At 31.4% G+C, this 19,712-nt stretch overlaps 1 protein-coding gene and 1 pseudogene across 1 annotated transcript; both read left to right on the forward strand.

Moving 5' to 3' along the window:
• The first annotated feature begins 1,766 nt into the window (after window positions 1-1,766).
• Window positions 1,767-4,313, forward strand: LOC143565720 (benzyl alcohol O-benzoyltransferase pseudogene; annotated as a pseudogene).
• A 1,992-nt stretch (window positions 4,314-6,305) lies between these two features.
• LOC143565706 (benzyl alcohol O-benzoyltransferase-like) lies at window positions 6,306-8,570 on the forward strand. Its single transcript, XM_077052593.1, has 2 exons — window positions 6,306-6,980; window positions 7,693-8,570. Exons 1-2 carry the CDS (start codon window positions 6,516-6,518, stop codon window positions 8,566-8,568), a joined length of 1,341 nt encoding a protein of 446 aa, XP_076908708.1. The 5' UTR covers window positions 6,306-6,515; the 3' UTR covers window positions 8,569-8,570.
• The last annotated feature ends 11,142 nt before the right edge of the window (window positions 8,571-19,712 follow it).

A 19,712-nucleotide genomic window follows, 5' to 3' on the forward strand; every position in this document is an offset into this window, starting at 1 on the left:
ATGGATCTATATAACCAGCTTTATGCAGGTTACGATTATTCTTTCTTTGTGTCTTTATGGTTTGAACATTAAAATATATAACATACATAAAAAGTTATGTCAGGTATATCGGGTATCAAATCGGGTAAATGAGTCAATGTTATCAGGTAATCGAGCCGTGTAATCGGGTATATTACAAATCTCAAACTCGTTCCAAACCCACCAAAAAATTTCACAACTAATCTCAAACCCATCTCAAACCCTCATGGGTCGGGTATTACCCATCCCAACTATGTCAGGTATCGGGGTTTTCCATCGGGTTCGGATTTCACTGTCATCCCTAATAATGACAAGTGTAGTCTGAACATCTGTCATTTCAAATACGCGTTAGATCTAGTTGTGAGGGTATTATTCACTCTTGTCATTTGAAAATTGATTTCTACCATTTCAAATCTAGATTGTACCTGATTGTTACGGTACTGTTCACACTTGTTATTTGAAATGAGGGATGTTCAGACGACACTTGCCATTTCAAATGGCGTAACTCAATTTTATCAAAAAAAAAAAACTACCGAAAAAGATACGGTTAAACTCAATTAATATTATATTTATTAATTTAAAAGTAATATTAATATACTAATCAATGTCAATGTTAATTAATAATACTAACTAGTAATATTTGCCTTTTTAAGAATACTAATTAATTACAAATAATTAATAAAAGTAAAATAAGTAAAAGTAAAAACAGATTAGTATTTGAAATTTCTTAATTACATTAGGATAGATTAGCACTGAATTTCATATATCGTGTTCACATTATGTGATGCATAAAAAGTGACAGTTGGGACACTTATAAAAGGAGCCATCAACTAACCAAGAGAGAAGTACTATCAGACACCCTGCAATGACTAAGATTAGTGGCAACAACTCACTAACCTTTGCAGTCCGAAGACATGCGCCTGAGCTAATAGCTCCGGCAACACCCGTACCTGGAGAACTGAAGCTTCTCTCCGACATTGACGATCTGGAAGTAGTCAAAGTAGTCAAACCGGTTTTGTATCAAACCGGTTAGAAACCAAACCGGGTTAAAGCTCTGAAATCTCAAAATTGATGAAACCGGTTGGGGTCGGTTCCAAACCGGTTTATGTTAAATCAGTTCAAAACCGGTTTGCCTTGAACCGGAGCTGTGAATAACACAAAGATGCGGAGTACATATGTAATGGCGTCTTGGTAGCTGTGTATTCATAATGCCATTATGGCAGGAACTAGTTTCCATATATTGATTACCAATTGATATTGTTTCCTATTTTCCTTTACAATAAATTGATTTTCAAATTTCAATGGAGCATTAAATGATTAAATGGATTGGTCAATAAGCTATAAATGGATATATTTGAGCTATAAATTAGTTTCGCAGCTGACGTATATAGATAAACCGGTTCCAAAATATCAGGTTCAAACCGGTTTTAGCTAAAAAAACTCTGATCCAGTCCTAACCCGGCGGTTAACAGCTACCCAAAACCGGTTTTTGTAAAATCGGGTTCAAACCGGTTCGGTTACGGTTCATTTAACCGATTTGTATGCCCATCTCGAATATAAGAAAAGTGCCGGCAAGAAGCTGAAAGTCCCATACAACAAAGTCATGTTACATTTTTTTTAAATGGTCAAGTGCAACTTATTGATAGGTGACGCGTCTGTTATGTGGAGCTTTTATCTTTACTGCGCGAATCTGCCATGCCTTATGTGACGGAACAGGAGCTGCACAATTTTTTACGGCATTGGGTGAAATGGCTCGGGGCGCAGATGTGCCATCGATATTGCCTGTGTGGCAAAGGGAGTTGCTTTGTGCTAGGGATCCACCAAGAGTGACATGCACTCATCCTGAGTATGATGATGTGGCTGACACAAAAGTCAATCACAAAATCGCAGCGGATGAAATGTCCGCCATAACATATTTCTTCGGCCCTTCTGAGATGTCATTGCTTCGTAGGTTTGTTCCAGAAAACCTAGCATGCACTAACTTTGAGGTCCTAACAACTTGTCTATGGCGTTGTCGTACTATTGCACAACAACTTGACCCTGAACAAGACGTGCACCTAATGTTCTTTGTCAACTCGCGTGGCAAGTTCAATCCCCCAATCCCCGTTGGTTATTATGGAAATTGTATTGTCATACCATGTGTTACTTCAAGGGCTGGAGATCTATGCAATAAACCATTAGGCTACGCATTAGAGCTTTTAATGAATGGGAAGTCTGTGGTCACTGAAGAGTATGTAAGGTCAACAATGGATCTAATGGTTGTCAAAGGATGGCCGTGTTTTAAAACTCGTTCGACCTACATAGTAACAAACGTCTCTAGAATTGGATTTAACAAAATCAACTTTGGTTGGGGTGTTAGCCTCTTGTTTGTTTTTTTAATAGTATATTAAACTACTTATACTAATTATATTTGTTTTTTTTAACTTTTATTATATAAAGTTTTATACTATTTCGAATATACCGATAAAACAAGATTATTTTTATCTATATGTTGGCATAAATTTTATTTAAAACCGTGCGGAGTCAAATTTTATGAACATTTCGATATTAATTTGAAATGACGAATTTAAGTAAGTTTATGTTGGTTCGTAGATAAAAAAGTATATTCAAAATAATATAAAATTTTATATATTAAAAGTTATTCCCTACGTCGCGATCAAAGTGTATTAGTTTGAAAAACATAAAGTTTAAGGTCGATTAATTTATTGTTTTCTTTGCTTACCAAATGACAATAATGCTCTTGAAAATTGGGTCCATCAAAATTGTTTATTAATTTTAGTTGTGTGTGTTTAACGGTAAACTTAGAAATTGGATAATAAATTTTGAAAGTGGATATTTGTAATGAGACAAATAAAAAAGAAAATACGGACACTTTTAATGGTACAGATGGAGTATAAGAAAAACAAATATAAATAGAATTAGTTATATTAATATAATATTAAAAAGAAAACAAACAAGAGGCTAACACGTATTTGACTATGCGTTTTAGATGCTAACGTCGTTGACCATGTGTTTGGATAACTAACTCATCTTTGACGATGTGTTAGGAAGTCTAACGCATCTTTGACGGTATGTTATACAAACACTTCATCAAAGATGCGTTAGATTTCCTAACACATCGTCAAAGACGAGTTATACAAATATATCGTCAAAGATGCGTTAGATTTCCTAACACATCGTCAAATATGAGTTATGGGGGAACATTTTTGGAATTTTAAAATTTAGGGGACAAAAGTGAAATCTCTTTCCAAAGTAGGTCCATTTTAAGAATTTCCCCTTAATTCACTACGAACGTCTAATTTCATCAAAGAGACAAGTTAGTATTGCTTGCTTTTTAATTGGCTGTTTCTCGGCCCTTGCTAGCTTCTTTGTTGGAGGGGCTCGAGATAGTAAGTTTTATTTTTAATGAAAGTTGTTAAAAAATATATACATTATATATAGAATATATAAAAATAAACACATGTATACAAATTATTTTCTAGTCCTTAAGAAATTTAAAATTAAATATCTACTATCATAATAAACAAAAATGTTGATTGAACCACAAACTCCTTAATTGGCCTAATATTTTGCCAAGTGGCCCTCTCATGCATTAACCTATAATTCTAATTAAATTTATTAATTTAAAACTAAAATTTAATTAAGATTTAAAGTATTCCTTATATAGCCTAATCATTAACTCATTCATTCCTTATCTAGCCTTATCATGGATTACAACTAAGGGAGTTTGATTCATATTATAAAGTCATGTTCACTGTACCACCCCTTTTATTGATTATAATTGCCCAAATGACTTATTTACTCTTCTCACAAACCTGAAGTATATTGACTCTTGGTTTATATTTTGTTCCAAGTTGCATGCAATAGATCCCCTTTGTCAATGACAAATTTGGATGTACCATGATAAAAAAAAAAACATTAGCGAGTTGGGTAGAAACCAATTGATCAGATTATTCTAGGTTATTTTGACAAAAAAAAACTTTATTTACAAGATCAAAACCATAAGCAGGTTGGGTAGAAGGTCAAAATGACTAATTTCGTATGAACCGGTTGAAACTAGAACACTCCTTGTCCAATATTTTGATTAACAATATGGGTGTCACATATGAATACAAAAGTCTTATTATTTTGAAATCGAGCTGAAATGAATTTAGCCAATCTTTCTTTCCTTTTTTTTCTCTCTTTCGTTCTATTTGACTGATTAAGAATGTAAAAATCAAACTGAATGAATGAGACAAGTGTTGGGTATTAAATCATGGTTAGTTTGGTTATTTTTTGTTGTGAATTGCAGGTAATAGTAGAAGCAATTAATTGGACACAAAATGGCCTCATCAATGGTTAAGAAAACTAGCAATTAGTTCAAATAAACAAAATTGTATATGATTTGTATGCTTTGTTGCTAAACAATGTATGGTTTATTAATGTTTCAGTAAAACTATAACAATTTATGAACTTTTCATTATTCATTATTATACGTAATACGTAGGCTTAATCATATAACGTATTTAAAAATATTTATCAATTATACGGTTTTATTGTCCAACCCATGTAATATACAGGTTCCTAACCTAGTTTGGTTATAAAGATAAATTTTTAGTTATGGAAAAACAACACTAATTTGATTTTTTTTATTTATAATTTCAATGTTAGAAGGTTGTCGTGGTAAAAAAATCCCTCAAAAAAGTTCAAAAAAGATAATAAAAAATCATAACTTAAAATATAAATAAAAACGAAAAAAAATTAAAAACTATAATGTTTCCCAATTTAATCTCGTTAAAAAAAACGATGAAAAGACACAATAACGAAAATTAACAAAAGACATAATTATAAATTAAAAAAACACAATAGATCGTAAAATATAACATAATGACGAACAAGGTATAACACAGTATTGAGTAAAATATAACACAATATCAAGAAAAAGAAACATAATGTTAAAGAAAAAAGACAACAACGACAAAAATAGACAAAAAGCACAATAAAAAAATAAAGGACATAATGATTTTTTTCATCAACATTGCGTCTTTTTTTCTTTTTAGCACGAGAAAGAGGGTAATAAAATTTTTGTGTTTTTGCTTTTTTTTTTTTATTAAATTTTAAATTATGATTTTTTAATTATTTTTTAGAGTACTATTATTTTTTTTTAAAATTTTTATCCTCATTTGCAAAATAATCTAACTCCCTTATTTCATATAAAATAATGAAATGCTGTAAACTATTATATATTGATAATTCACTGTATATACCTGGATCCGATAGGAAAGCAAATTACAAAGAAAACCTAAATAAAATGTTTCTCAAACATGATTTCAGTATACCCATAAACACTAATATATATTCTTTCTAATCTATTTATCTATATAAATATTCAAAAACAACTTTTTTTAATATTCTCTAGTTTCTCTTCACCTCTCTCAAGCCACAAGGTTACTTGATTTGTGATTTAAGCTTTTTTATGTATTCGATCCGAATTTACGGGTATGAGTCTCATTAAACCCGGATAGTATTAAATGAGTTATAACATCTCATTTATTTGTGAAACCATTTTATAATAAAAAAATTAGTTTTCACCGATCATGGGTCCCACAAAATCCGGATAGTTTTTAAACGGGTTATAACATCCCATTACCTATGAAAAAACTTCTTAATCATTAAACAATAATTTTCATGGGTAATGGATCTCACCAAACCCGGATAGCTCTGAAACAGGTTATAATATCTCATTTATTTATGAAACTCTTTTATAATCAAATCTTAATTTAATTTATCTCCTCTACATATTCTCCGACACCGGACTATCTTCTCCATCATCGGTTAATTTTCGGTTACCACCCACCATCGATGACATCCCCTCTCATGCATCAACCGTCATCGTCACCTACGTCAATCGCCCAGTTTCATAAGACAAATATCCATGTTCATGTTTGTTTGTTTAAAAAAATCAACATACAGATATTCGTTCGTTAAAAATATAAAAAACCTACGAGTCTCAATTGAAAGAACTCAAACGTTAGAACAGTATAATGAACACAACAATTTAATATATACGTATTAAATCAAAACAAAACCACGTTAAAAAATAAAACAAATAATTACAAAAATACAAAATAGCATAACAACTAAAAACAAAACCTAAATAAACTCTCATAACAATTGGGGATAAAACTAGTATAACTTTTATCTCCAAACTAAAGTAAAGTTTAGCATGAACGTGAATATTGACTATAGGGTCAAATGAGAGTAAATACGTTACTCCATTTGCAGATTTTCGTATTTTCCTATTCACATCTTCGAATTAATGCAATGCTCACCATTTACAACAATATTATTGTACATTTAGAAAATTGTTAATTACATAATATTTGGAAAGTGATTAGCACAAAATTCCACATATTTTGTTCACATTATATCATGCATGAAACGTGACCATTAGGCTAGTTATAAAAGGAGCCATCCACAAAGCAAAAGAAACAAGTATCTCACACCAACAAATTGCAATGACTAAGATTAACGGCAATGCAGTTACTCAACCATTAACCTTCGGAGTCAAGAGACATGCACCGGAGATGATAACACCCGCAACACCCACACCGCGAGAACTAAAGCTTCTCTCGGACATTGACATTCAACCATCGCTTCAGTATTTGATCCCGTTAATCTTCTTTTATCCTAGCAACCCGAAAATGGGAGGCATAAACCCCGCGAGTGTGATAAGGGATGCTTTGGCTAAGTTGCTAGTGTTCTATTACCCGCTTGCTGGTCGGGTAGTAGAAGCTTCGGGTAAGAAGCTGATGGTGGACTGCACCGGGGAGGGTGTGGTGTTTATCGAGGCGGAGGCAGACGTTACATTGGAGCAGTTTGGGAAGACGCTTCACCCGCCATATCCTCCTTGTGTGAAAGAGCTCTTTTGTGATGTTCCGACCGCTAAGGACATTGTTAACTCTCCGTTGATATACATTCAGGTGATACCTTAAAGGCTTAAACGTACTTACACACTTTTTAGTTTTAATATTTAATGATTGTTTTAGTTTCACCGAATTGAATTTATTACTATATATGCTAAACTATAATAGGTAACTTTTGATTTTGTTTGACTTCATATTATACATGAATATTTTTTAATATAGAGGTGAGAAAAAACCTGGTTTCAGACCCGAACAGCTCCTACCCGACATGCAAGTACGGATTAGGTTTTGGTTTCTCAGAAAAATCGTACCCGGTGCAGGTTCCACCTCTATCTGATCAAATATTCGATTAAACCAGAGACCGGTTCAACACTCTACAATTTGTTGTAAGAGTATAACAAAGAAAAAATATTAAAATAAGTATTTATGAATAAAATAAAGATGCTAAGATAGAGAGAGATGGTTGGATGTGAAAGGTTTTTAATAAGTAAACAAAAAATAAAGAAAATGTACTTTTAAATAAACTTTAGGGATAGAGATAGAGGCTTCCAAGGTTGAAATAATAGATGATAAGACATGATTGTCGTTGTAACGTTTGTCACACTCACATAATACATACATTTAAAAATGATTAACTTATAGGTTATTTAGATTATCAAACGTATCCTATTTCTTTTTCATCGTTGTTCTATTAATCATAAAAAGTGTAAAAAATATTTATGAATGCATAATCTGACATATATATAAATATAATAAACTTTATTACCAGGTGACGCGTATGTTATGCGGAGCTTTTATCTTTACTCCACAAATTTACCATACCGTATGTGACGGAACAGGAGCTTCACAATTTCTAATGGCATTGGCAGAAATGGCTCGAGGTGAAGCTGTGCCATCAATATCGCCTTTGTGGCAAAGGGAGTTGTTTTGTGCCAGGGAACCACCATGTATCACATTTCCTCATCCTGAGTATGAGTATGATGATGATATGGCTAATGCTAAAGTTAACTACCCAATCGCAACGGACGTAATGGCCGACAAAACATTTTTCTTCGGTCCTACTGAGATGGCAGCCCTTCGTAGGTTTGTTCCGGAAAATCTTAAAGCATGCACCACCTTTGAGTTGTTAACAGCTTGTCTTTGGCGTTGTCGTACTATTGCACAACAACTAGATCCAGAACAGGATGTCCACCTAAGTTTCTTTGGCAACGCGCGTGGGAAGTTCAATCCCCCAATCCCTGTTGGGTATTATGGAAACTGTATCGCCATGCCAGGTGTGGTTTCAAAAGCCGGAGATCTATGCAATAAACCATTAGGTCATGCAATAGAGCTTGTAATGCTAGGGAAGTCTAGGATTACTGAAGAGTATGTAAGGTCAGCAATGGACACAATGGTTGTCAAAGGATGGCCTTGTTTAAAACTTCGTTCCAATTACATGGTGTCAGATCTCTCTAAAATTGGTTGGGGTGACGCACTTTATGCTGGGTTGCCTTATGATGATGATGATGAAGATATCCCCGGAGTCTATAGTGTCTACATGCCTTCTAAGAATGAAAATGGGGAGTCTGGAATTGTTGTAATAATTGCTTTGCCAATCTTGACAATGGAGAAATTTGAAAAAGAACTAAATGTTATGTTGAAGTAGGATAAAGATTGAGTATTTGATGGTTATTATCTATGTTCGTCATGCTCTGCATGTATTCACTTTTTGTCATGAATTTAGCCAAGTTAATTAATAAAAGTTCTGAGTTTAAATGATCATATTTGTTTATGTTGCTCGTTTCAATCATTTTGACTTTTTCATATCACAAAATTAACTGATTAATAAATTAAGTGTATGTGGTTGGTAAAAACATGTACAAAATGACTAGTTTACAATATATAGATACCTTTTTTTATATAGCGGTGAAAGATGAGCAAAATAATTTATGTTTCTATTTTAATGGGAGAAAAGAAAAAAAAAGGAAATTTTTGTTTTAATTTTTTTCCTATTTTATTTTTCTCTTCTTTTCTTTCTATTGAAGATTAATATTTTTGTAATATTATCTTTCCATAGGTTTCTTTTCCTCTATTTAATGAATTTAGGAACATAATTTTCTTTAAATTCTTTTTTTTTCTTTCTTTAAAAAGAACATAATAATATTTTTTTTCTTTTATTTCATTTCTTTTTCATCCTTAAATTAACTCAGGAACAGATGTATTCAAAAAATATATTTTTTGAATATTTAACTTATAATCTTACCGTATAATATACAAACTAATCCACTTTCAGGACAATAAAGTAATTTTTTTAAAGCAAAATAAAGGAATTCACTTAGATGTGAAAACATCTCTACAGTACTCTACATGGATACTTATGTATTTACCTAAAAAGGCTAAAATATTATTTTTATGATTTTTAAGTTACAACGGCATCTATGCATAAAAAGTAAAAATAAAAATAAAAACAAAAAAGGTACCTGTTGGTACAAGATTTTAGCATGAAGGTAAGCCGAGGATCATAACTCTTCCATCAATATAAGTTGATTTGTACTAAAAAAAAGTTGCACTAGGGTTAACTTGGGTATATATAAATTATAGAACGGCTCAATGTGACATCAATATAGACAGATTTAGATTAAACAAGGAGTTAAATTAATCACTTTGATAACATTTGCTAACTCAAAACAGGATCAGAAGGCGATAAATACCCTAAGACTATTACAATTTTAGTCTAAACTGTAACATTCGTTACTTTTCAAACCCGAAAACCTGACACATTTTAAATTTTCTATTTTATTTATGAATATATGTATAAATATAAATGTATATTTCAAGTTTCATTTTATGCGTGTTCGTCAACCGACTCATTTTGATGTTTCAATGTATTCGTATAATTCTTATATTATATATATAATTATTGTTTATTTATTTAATAATATTTACGACGTGTTATAGTCGTTATTCGTTGCTTATCTATTTTGTGTTGTTCAATAGCGAAACTCCAAGTTCTAACATGCTTACTTAAACGAGTCCCGAACCATCCGAGTATAATACGAACATATTTCCAAATCATTAACTTTTAATTTTATTTATATAACATTTAGAAGTACAAGGTGTAAAATGTAAATTTATATTAATTCTATTTAAAAGAAATATGAAAGTCTAAGGGCTGAAAGTGTAAAATCATTTTAAAATAAAATATAATAATAATAATAATAATAGTGAAAACATGCAGCAGCACCAACTCTCGTCTCGTTTTTCCGACGAGACTTCCGCCGGCCGGAAACGGCGCCGGAAAACCAAACAATCGCGGTTTAAACATCGTTTTGATCTGTTATTTCACCCAAAGCGTTGTCTCCATTAATAATAAACACTAAAACACGATTAATTCCAACATTAACAACATAATAACTTGTATTAATCATCGAGACAGTCGGACCATTTTAAAAATTCATTAACGATCATTTTATCATATAAAATCCAATTGAAACGACAAGTAAACGCCTAATCGTCAACTAAACTCGCCCACAACGTCAATTTACACTAATATACTCTCTAAAATCCCATATTTGATCACCCAAGTTCGTCTCCGGCCATGGCAATAAAGAGAAAAGAGAACACCTCCACCACATTCATCTCTCTATTCCTATATATCCCTATCTGGAAATTCTGGAGACATCACGGGTTTAGAAAACCTCCTAATACGGGACGTATAAAATAACACCAGACTTTTGTCTTATTATATTTTTTTTCTTTAGTTATTTTTTTATAATAAATTTATAAAACAAATAAATTTATTACTGTTTAATATTAATAAATAATTGCTACTCATAGTCAGCTCGTTTAGTAAGAGTTCGATCAAAATAAATAGCACATATATATACCAAAACAAGTATTACGAAACAAAACAAGTACAAATAAAATTAAATAGAACAAATAAAATGTAACATCCGCATTTTCTAAAAATAACACTGCTGTCACAGCCATTCCGTCACTATTAGAGGTAATTATTTTACGATTTTGATTCGTTTTTAGCCGATTAACAAAACCCCTAACAAAGATTTAGCAAACCTGTAACCAAATGAATGAATTAAAACCTAGGGTTTGTATGAAGAAGATGAAGTTGAATATTAGTAATTTACATTTTTATGTTTCTGATATTTTAACAAACAAGCAATCTGGTTTACTGGTTAGTTGAACGGGAGGACCCGGGTCAGACTGTTTTTAGTTTTAATTTTCTTTTTAAACATAAATCAATTATATATTAAACCAAATAAAAGTTATGAAAATTATATAAATCCTACAAAATTATTTTAAGTTGAATAAAATGTATTATAATATATATTTATCATTTTGTCACCAAAAACCCAATCTTTCGGACTCGACAAATTCGTATTAAACTCATTTAAATTATATATATTATGTTTCGTTCGTTAGACTTTTTAATTCGTTAACACTTTCGCTTTCAAAATAAAATATATCGTTAAACACCAATATTTCCCTAACCTTTATAATATCCAAACTTAACATTAATCTCGTAATTTAAATAATATTATATTAATAAGTCTTTAATATACATTTGTTGTTATGAGTGGAAAAGGGTCTCATTATCCGAGTACGTTGGTGCACAATCCCAACTGGAAAGGACCTTACTTGCGCTTATCTGAGTAAGCTAGTGCACAATCCCAGTTGGAAAGGACATTACTTGCTCCTTTACACTTGTTCATGGAATTGTATGATTTTTATCTACGTATATCAAAACTTGTGTGAACTCACCAACTATTCATTTAGTTGACTTTATTTTATATATATGTTACAGGTACAATTATTAGAGGATGAAACGGAGAAGACACTAGAACTTAGGTTATATTAATAAATTGACAAGTTGTTAATTGTTCTCGTATTTCCCTTGTATTTCTTGTTACAAACTCGTGTACTTGATGTTTAAATTAATTAATGATAATATTGTCACTTAATAGTGTCACATGTGTTTTGGGCAATCTGTACGTCACATTCGGGCGTATTCCGCTTTAGCCGGAGTTGTTACAGATTGGTATCAGAGCCGTGACTATAAGATAGGACATTAGACGTAGTGTTCTAGTTAGTTGTCGTTTATTTGCTTAATTGCTTATGTTGCATAATTAGAAATTATGTGGGCCTTATGTGATTGTTCAAAGTACTTAGTTGTTACTATTATACTGATGATTTAATTACTTCAATTACACAAGCACACACAAGTTCAAGGCTTATGCCTAAAAATAAAGATTTTTCCAACATTTTCAATTATTGATTTTTATTGTGATGTTCCGATATTTATTCTTCTTAAAGATGGTTCTTTATGGCGGGTATGTAGTAACTGTAAGGGGGACGTGCCTGTTTTCTGAAACTCTTGACACCAAGGTTATTGAAACCTAAGGATAAGCAATGCGTATAAATCCCAATCAGACGCGGGACCCGGTTGCTTACCTGGAGAGTTAGGAAAGAGCATGAACTTTATTAAGCCAAAGCATACCACTTTCAACGCCATATGAATCACAACTTTAAGTTTTCAAACGCGACCATGTTCTCTTTGTGAAAAGAATATGGTTGCACTCCTCTATGTTTTACAATGTGTTTTAACTGGAAGTCTGTACTCGAATACCCAACTTTCGGTTCGATTTAATTACGCATTTTTATACGAGAATAGTTAAGTTTAAAAATTTTGTGACACGTTTTCTTTATTTATACGCTCATTTACGGTTTAAACTTTTAAAATTTTGCAAAGTAATAACCGAATTTCAAACGATTATTTTGTTATTTTACTATTATGTGTTAGAATCGAAAATTTAAAAAGTTATGGTGATACATGAATGGTCGAATTCCAATTCAATTACCTTATTGTTATACTCATTTACTCTTATGTTTTAGAATTGAAATTTAAAAGTCATGGTGGTTCATAAACACTCGATTTTCAATTCGATTTTACTATTTATTGTTAAGTTTAATATTTTTTTCATATGGTTATTCAAATAATTTATGAGATTTTGGTTTATTGACGTGAAAACTCATGACGTCTCATGGAAATTCCAATTTCGATTTCAAATTTTGTTTCATACGATTTCTTTTATTTACATGTTTTCATTAATATATCTATTAGTCGTTTCATACGTACGTCCCAAGTCACGCGAATTCTTCACATTTCGTATCATGCCTTCTCGTTTTTCAAGTTATCAAGAAAATGGCCTCTGTGATTCTGATCACTCCACGTTTAACCACACCCACCTTGATTGCTATAGTAAATTCAAATTCAAACCCATCACAATTCTTGGAAACGCAAACTAAACCCAACCGAAAAGCGTCGTGCTGAAACACACTCTTTGTACAGTTTGTGTAAATCCCACCACTTTATTTCCCTGAAACGTTGATATACTTCAACCTGTGGTAGATTCAATTACCACTTATTGCTAAAACCTACCCAAAGTCAACGCCACTCACCCATCTGGAAGACATGTATCTAACCATTCGTCGCAATCACATGTTTGATCTCATGCATCAAGCCTATTACCATTGTGATGACCCTAGCACACCCGCCATACTTTGGAAGGCCTAACTTGTTTCCGCCATGCAATATCCTAACCCCGCATCCTTTGTCGACCTTATACGATTTTCGGTTTCAATACTTAGATCTTTACAAAACTCATCAAACTCGCCTATATTTTCTTTTGCATACATTCCTACATTTTGTCTCTTTTACTAACACATCGCGCTTAAACCCACATCGTTGGCTGTTTTTAACTTTTAATCAAATGGGTTTTCTTTAAAAATGATTTATTACCTCTATTACTATTACTATTATTATTATTATTATTATTATTATTATTATTAAAGTTATTAACATTATTATTAATATTACTACCACCATTATTATTAGTACCATTACCGTCATCATTATTTTTATTATCATCATTATCACTATTATTAATAATAAAATTATTAATAATTAAAGTAAAATATTTGCTTCAAACAAGTTTTGAGCCCATTTGAAACTTTTTTTTATTATTACTAGTATTATCGTCACACTAATAATAATGTAATAATTATTCCAAACCGTATTTAAAGTAAACTTTTTATTTCAAACAAATCTTAAGCCTTTTTTAGGCTATATTTTATTCAACAAGTTTGGGTATCTGACAATCTTTTTCCTAGGCCTCTGGCCAAAAGAAAACAAATGATTTTATGTGAAGGTTTCATAAAATTTGCAAGTCTTTGCGATAAAACTTTTTGTCTAAATAAATTTTATTTCATCATTAGATTTAAAAGCATCACGATTTACAACCGATTTTCATAAATTAAAGTTCTCCTTTCTTTCCTCTTCGTTAACGCCAGTGAGTTTCGGCTAAGAAATCATGGCACCACCTCCCACGTCAACCTCTCCTACCCCAAATAAACCAACATTCGAGAAGACAAGCGTCACAAGCTGCATTTTCGTTTCTTTAACTTCTCCTTCACGTATTTTTTTTCCCCGGACGTACCCAAAGTGATTTTTACATCCACGTCTTTAGAATATTGTTTACAAAGTTTATTTTGATTTTTCATTGATCTTTGATCCATATTCGTTTGTATTTTACGAAACGTAAATTCGTACATCATTTTTATTCGCTTTATTAAATCGGTTTACGTTTGTTATTTCGAATTATGTGATATATGACCAATTTCCCATCAACGTAACCGTTAAGTGGAAATTGGGACTATGAACATGTATATGTACATAGTTACCTAATAGAAACCGTATTTTCATTTTATTTCTACATTTTACTATCGGTGACCGGTTCTCTCCAAACGAATTCGTTTACTTAGAACCAGGACTGTGTCTCATGTACATGCCGAGTTTATCTGATGTTATATTTTTACACAAATTGTTTTGTTTATTATTGTACTTCTGTTATACTCAATGTTTTATTTGAACCATTTTATTGTTCTTGATTTTATCAATCTAAGACAAATACTTTATTTAAATTCCGAAGTCCTACTAATATATACTTGGTAAGCACAAAGTTACTATTGGAAATTTTTCTCTTCACAAACTTAATCGATTTCAATATTTTAATATTAAAATTTTTGTTTATACATTTCATTTCAAGTTATTATCAATTTACATGTTTGTAAGATATAACTGTTTATTCATCTCAACGTTGCCATTGGCCACGTCGATGTTCTATTGGAGATTTTCATTTTTTTTAAACATCATGATATTTTAATACTTACAAGTTTCGTTCATTTAAGCTATTCTCGAACCCAATGCGTTATCAAGTTACATATTCATATTTCGTTGGTTAAATGCTATATTTACATGTCACGTTATTTCGACTCCATTATTTCAATTACATGTTACGATATTTATAATTCTAAAAATTTCATTCTTTAATTTCATTATCTCGTTTATTTTGTTTTCAACATCGTTTACTTGCTTTAGACACGATGATTTTATTTACTTGACTTATTGTTTTTCACGTTGTCCTTGGCCTGAGTGGTCTATCAATGGGTTTGTAATGTTGTTACCCTTTAAATTAATTATTTTTGATTTACAACGTTATATATGAGAATTTTACTTATTTATCTAAGGTCTATGTCTTAAAACCACACAATAGAGCAAGTTACATGGGTCATCCGACGATAGAGGTAATTATGGGTCGACACGTAATTATCAAAGTCCTTCCATGGAAGATGTAACAAGTCCGGTTGTGTGAAATAACTCAGAACTTGGAATGATTTTGGGAAACGGGGAAAATAAAATATGATAAGGGCATGGTGGATACGCCGCTGGTACATCCTATATATAAGTGTCCTTGTCATATTTCCTATTTGTGGCGTTCTTTCGGGACATTCAAAGATCTGCGTTATTTTTATATTAATTATATCTGTATAAAATTGCTAAAATTTCCAACAACTGCGTATATTAGTTGTTCTCTTTTAAGTTTTTATTTTTATTTTAATTTCGGGACGAAATTTTTAAAAGTTGTAAGTCCTGTAACATTTGTTACTTTTCAAGCTCGAAAACCCGACCCATTTTAAATATTCTATTTTATTTATGAATATATGTATAAATATAAATGTATATTTCAAGTTTCATTTTATGCGTGTTCGTCAACCGACTCATTTTGATGTTTCGATGTATTCGTATACTTCTTTTATTATATATATAATTATTGTTTATTTATTTAATAATATTTACGACGTGTTATAGTCGTTATTCGTTGTTTATCTATTTTGTATTGTTCAATAGCGAAACTCCAAGTTCTAACATGCTTACTTAAACGAGTCCCGAACCATCCGAATATAATACGAACATATTTCCAAATCATTAACTTTTAATTTTATTTATATAACATTTAGAAGTACAAGGTTCAAAATGTAAATTTATATTAAGTATATTTAAAAGAAATATGAAAGTCTAAGGGCTGAAAGTGTAAAATTATTTTAAAATATAATATAATAATAGTGAAAGCATGCAGCGGCGCCAACTCTCGTCTCGTTTTTCCGACGAGACTTCCGCCGGCCGGAAACGGCGCCGGAAAACCAACCAATCGCGATTTAAAAATCGTTTTGATCCGTTATTTCACCCCAAGCGTTGTCTCCATTAATAATAAACACTAAAACACGATTAATTCCAACATTAACAACATAATAACTTGCATTAATCATCGAGACCGTCGGACCATTTTAAAAATTCATTAACGATCATTTTATCATATAAAATCCAATTGAAACGACAAGTAAACGCCTAATCGTCATCTAAACTCGTCCACAACGTCAATTTACAGTAATATACTCTCTAAAATCCCATATTTGATCACCCAAGTCTGTCTCCGGCCACTTCGCCCAGCCATTCCGTCACCATTAGAGGTAATGATTATACGATTTTGATTCGTTTTTAGCCGATTAACAAAACCCCTAACAAAGATTTAGCAAACCTGGAACCAAATGAATGAAATAAAACCTAGGGTTTGTATGAAGAAGATGAAGTTGAATATTAGTAATTTACAAATTTATGTTTATGATATTTGAACCCGGGTCCGGCCGTTTTTAGTTTTAATTTTCTTTTTAAACATAATTCTATTATATATTAAACCAAATAAAAGTTATGAAAATTATATAAATCCTACAAAATTATTTTAAGTTGAATAAAATGTATTATAATATATATTTATCATTTTGTCACCTAAAAACCAATCTTTCAAACTCGACAAATTCATATTAAAGTCATTTAAATTATATATATTATGTTTCGTTCGTTAGACTTTATAATTCGTTAACACTTTCGCTTTCAAAATAAAATATATCGTTAAACACCAATATTTCCCTAACCTTTATAATATCCAAACTTAACATTAATCTCGTAATTTAAATAATATTAAATTAATAAGTCTTTAATATTTCGTTAAAAAATATATTATTATCAAACTTCATAAAAATAATAAAACATACATTTAACATTTCTAAGTTCCGACAAATCGATTTATTTACTTTTATTAGTTGTTAGTTAATATTTGATTTTGTATTTTTAATTCTAGTTCGTGAAGTTCAATTGTTTCGGTTTCATTTACTCACTTTCAGTTTTATTTCAAGTTTTTCTCACACCCCCTTTTACCCTTTTTAACTATTTTGGGGGTAGCATATATATCCTATCAACAAATCAATTTCGTTTATTCATTATTTACAAACTACAATTCGCTACATGGACTTGTGTGTTTACTTGTTACTTGCTACAAATTACTTGCTCATGGATTACTTCAAGATAGTATGATCATACCCCCCCCCCCCCTTTGCGCTCAATACATTTGTTGTTATGAGTGGAAAAGGGCCTCATTATCCGAGTACGTTGGTGCACAATCCCAACTGGAAAGGACCTTACTTGCGCTTATCTGAGTAAGCTAGTGCACAATCACAGTTGGAAAGGACATTACTTGTTCCTTTACACTTGTTCATGGAATTGTATGATTTTTATCTACGTATATCAAAACTTGTGTGAACTCACCAACTATTCATTTAGTTGACTTTATTTTATATATATGTTAAAGGTACAATTATTAGAGGATGAAACGGAGAAGACACTAGAACTTAGGTTATATTAATAAATGAACAAGTTGTTAATTGTTCTCGTATTTCCCTTGTATTTCTTGTTACAAACTCGTGTACTTGATGTTTAAATTAATTAATGATAATATTATCACTTAATAGTGTCACATGTGTTTTGGGCAATCTGTACGTCACACTCGGGCGTATTCCGCTTTAGCCGGGGTGTTACATAAACCTTTTTGGACATGAACTTATTTTAACTTTTTCTCGTTTGACAGAATCAGCCCAACCTTACTCAACCAAACCATTTTTCCTTACTTAAATATAAGTAACCTTGTTGATAGGCAACTCGCCTGCTATGTGGAGATTTTATCTTAACTCCATAAATCCACCATACCATGTGTGACGGAACAGGAATGGCACGATTTCTAATTGCATTACTTGAAATGATCGGGGATACAATTTTGCCAGCGGTATTGCCTGTGTGGCAAAGGGAGTTGCCTTTTGCTAGGAATCCACCACATGTCTAATTAATGTAAATGGCATGCTATAATCAAAAATTAGTATTTATAAGACTTAAATACCTATAACTAGTACGGGTAAGTAAGGTCGTCTTCATAGAGAATCAGTGGAAACATATTTTTTTATGATTTTTATTTAATTATTAAGTTGGACAAACAATGTCAAGCATATTTAAAGTGATTTTAATCTTGATTATAAAAACACGACACAAATTCAGTTGTAAACGATTATGAGAAAAGAGTGATTCACTTCAGGTGCATGTAATGTGATAACAAGCTAGTCACGAAATATATTAAATTGATTGTGCAGTAATTATTAGACATAGTAGTTTGGTTGTGATGACAAACAGAACCTAGTCCGAACAGTTGACACAACTGAACGCGATCTACCTAATTACTAGTTTTATAATATGAAGGTAAATTATTATGCAATGAGTAATGGCTATCAGATCAATGGCTATTAGAACCTAATCCAAAATGTTGATGAACACAACGGAAATGTTGATGCAAAATATGATAACCAGATTACTACAAACTGTTTAAACAATCAAAACAAAAGCAAAACACGATAAGATAAGACAATCAATCAAGCTTTGAAATGATTAAGTACATAAAATTCGATCATAGCAAGTTTACACAGAACACTTGCCTAAAGTGATAACAAAGGTTTTAGCCTAGCATATGCATGATGATTAGCTCGCTTATCTGATGAAATAATGAGAAAAAGGACTGATTTGACGAACTAGAAGCTCCGAGATGATGCAAAATCGCCTTCTAGGTCGTCTATGGCTGCTAGAAGAGAAGATATCTCGAATGGGGGCTGAAAAACTGATTATGGTATCAACTAGGGTTTTTTCCCGTTTTTTAGTTCCTTCACGTAGCTCAAAGGATTTCTCGCCCTGTTTTCGTATAGTTTGAGCTAAGATAACATCAGACTCATTGTCTCATCGAAAAACCCAAAATTCATATATTATGGGTCTTGTAACTCATTTTCTAGACCGAGATTTGCTCATTTTATTTCTAAACACCCTCGAATCACTTCTCAACTCCCCCAAAACTTCAAAGCAAGCATAAAAAGACTCCAATTAGTATATTTAATTGTAAAATCCCTAAAATTTCGATCAAAATTTGACAACTTGGTAAATTGAAGGATAAAAAATAATCTCAAGATAAGTAATGAGAAATTTAGATAAGGAAATAAAAGCATTCCATGTTAAGAAAATAAGGAAGT

Source organism: Bidens hawaiensis, unplaced genomic scaffold (genome assembly GCF_021521415.1).
Source record: "Bidens hawaiensis isolate Kalapana, Puna unplaced genomic scaffold, B.hawaiensis_p1.1 tig00022513_1, whole genome shotgun sequence".
Lineage (NCBI taxonomy): Eukaryota > Viridiplantae > Streptophyta > Magnoliopsida > Asterales > Asteraceae > Bidens > Bidens hawaiensis.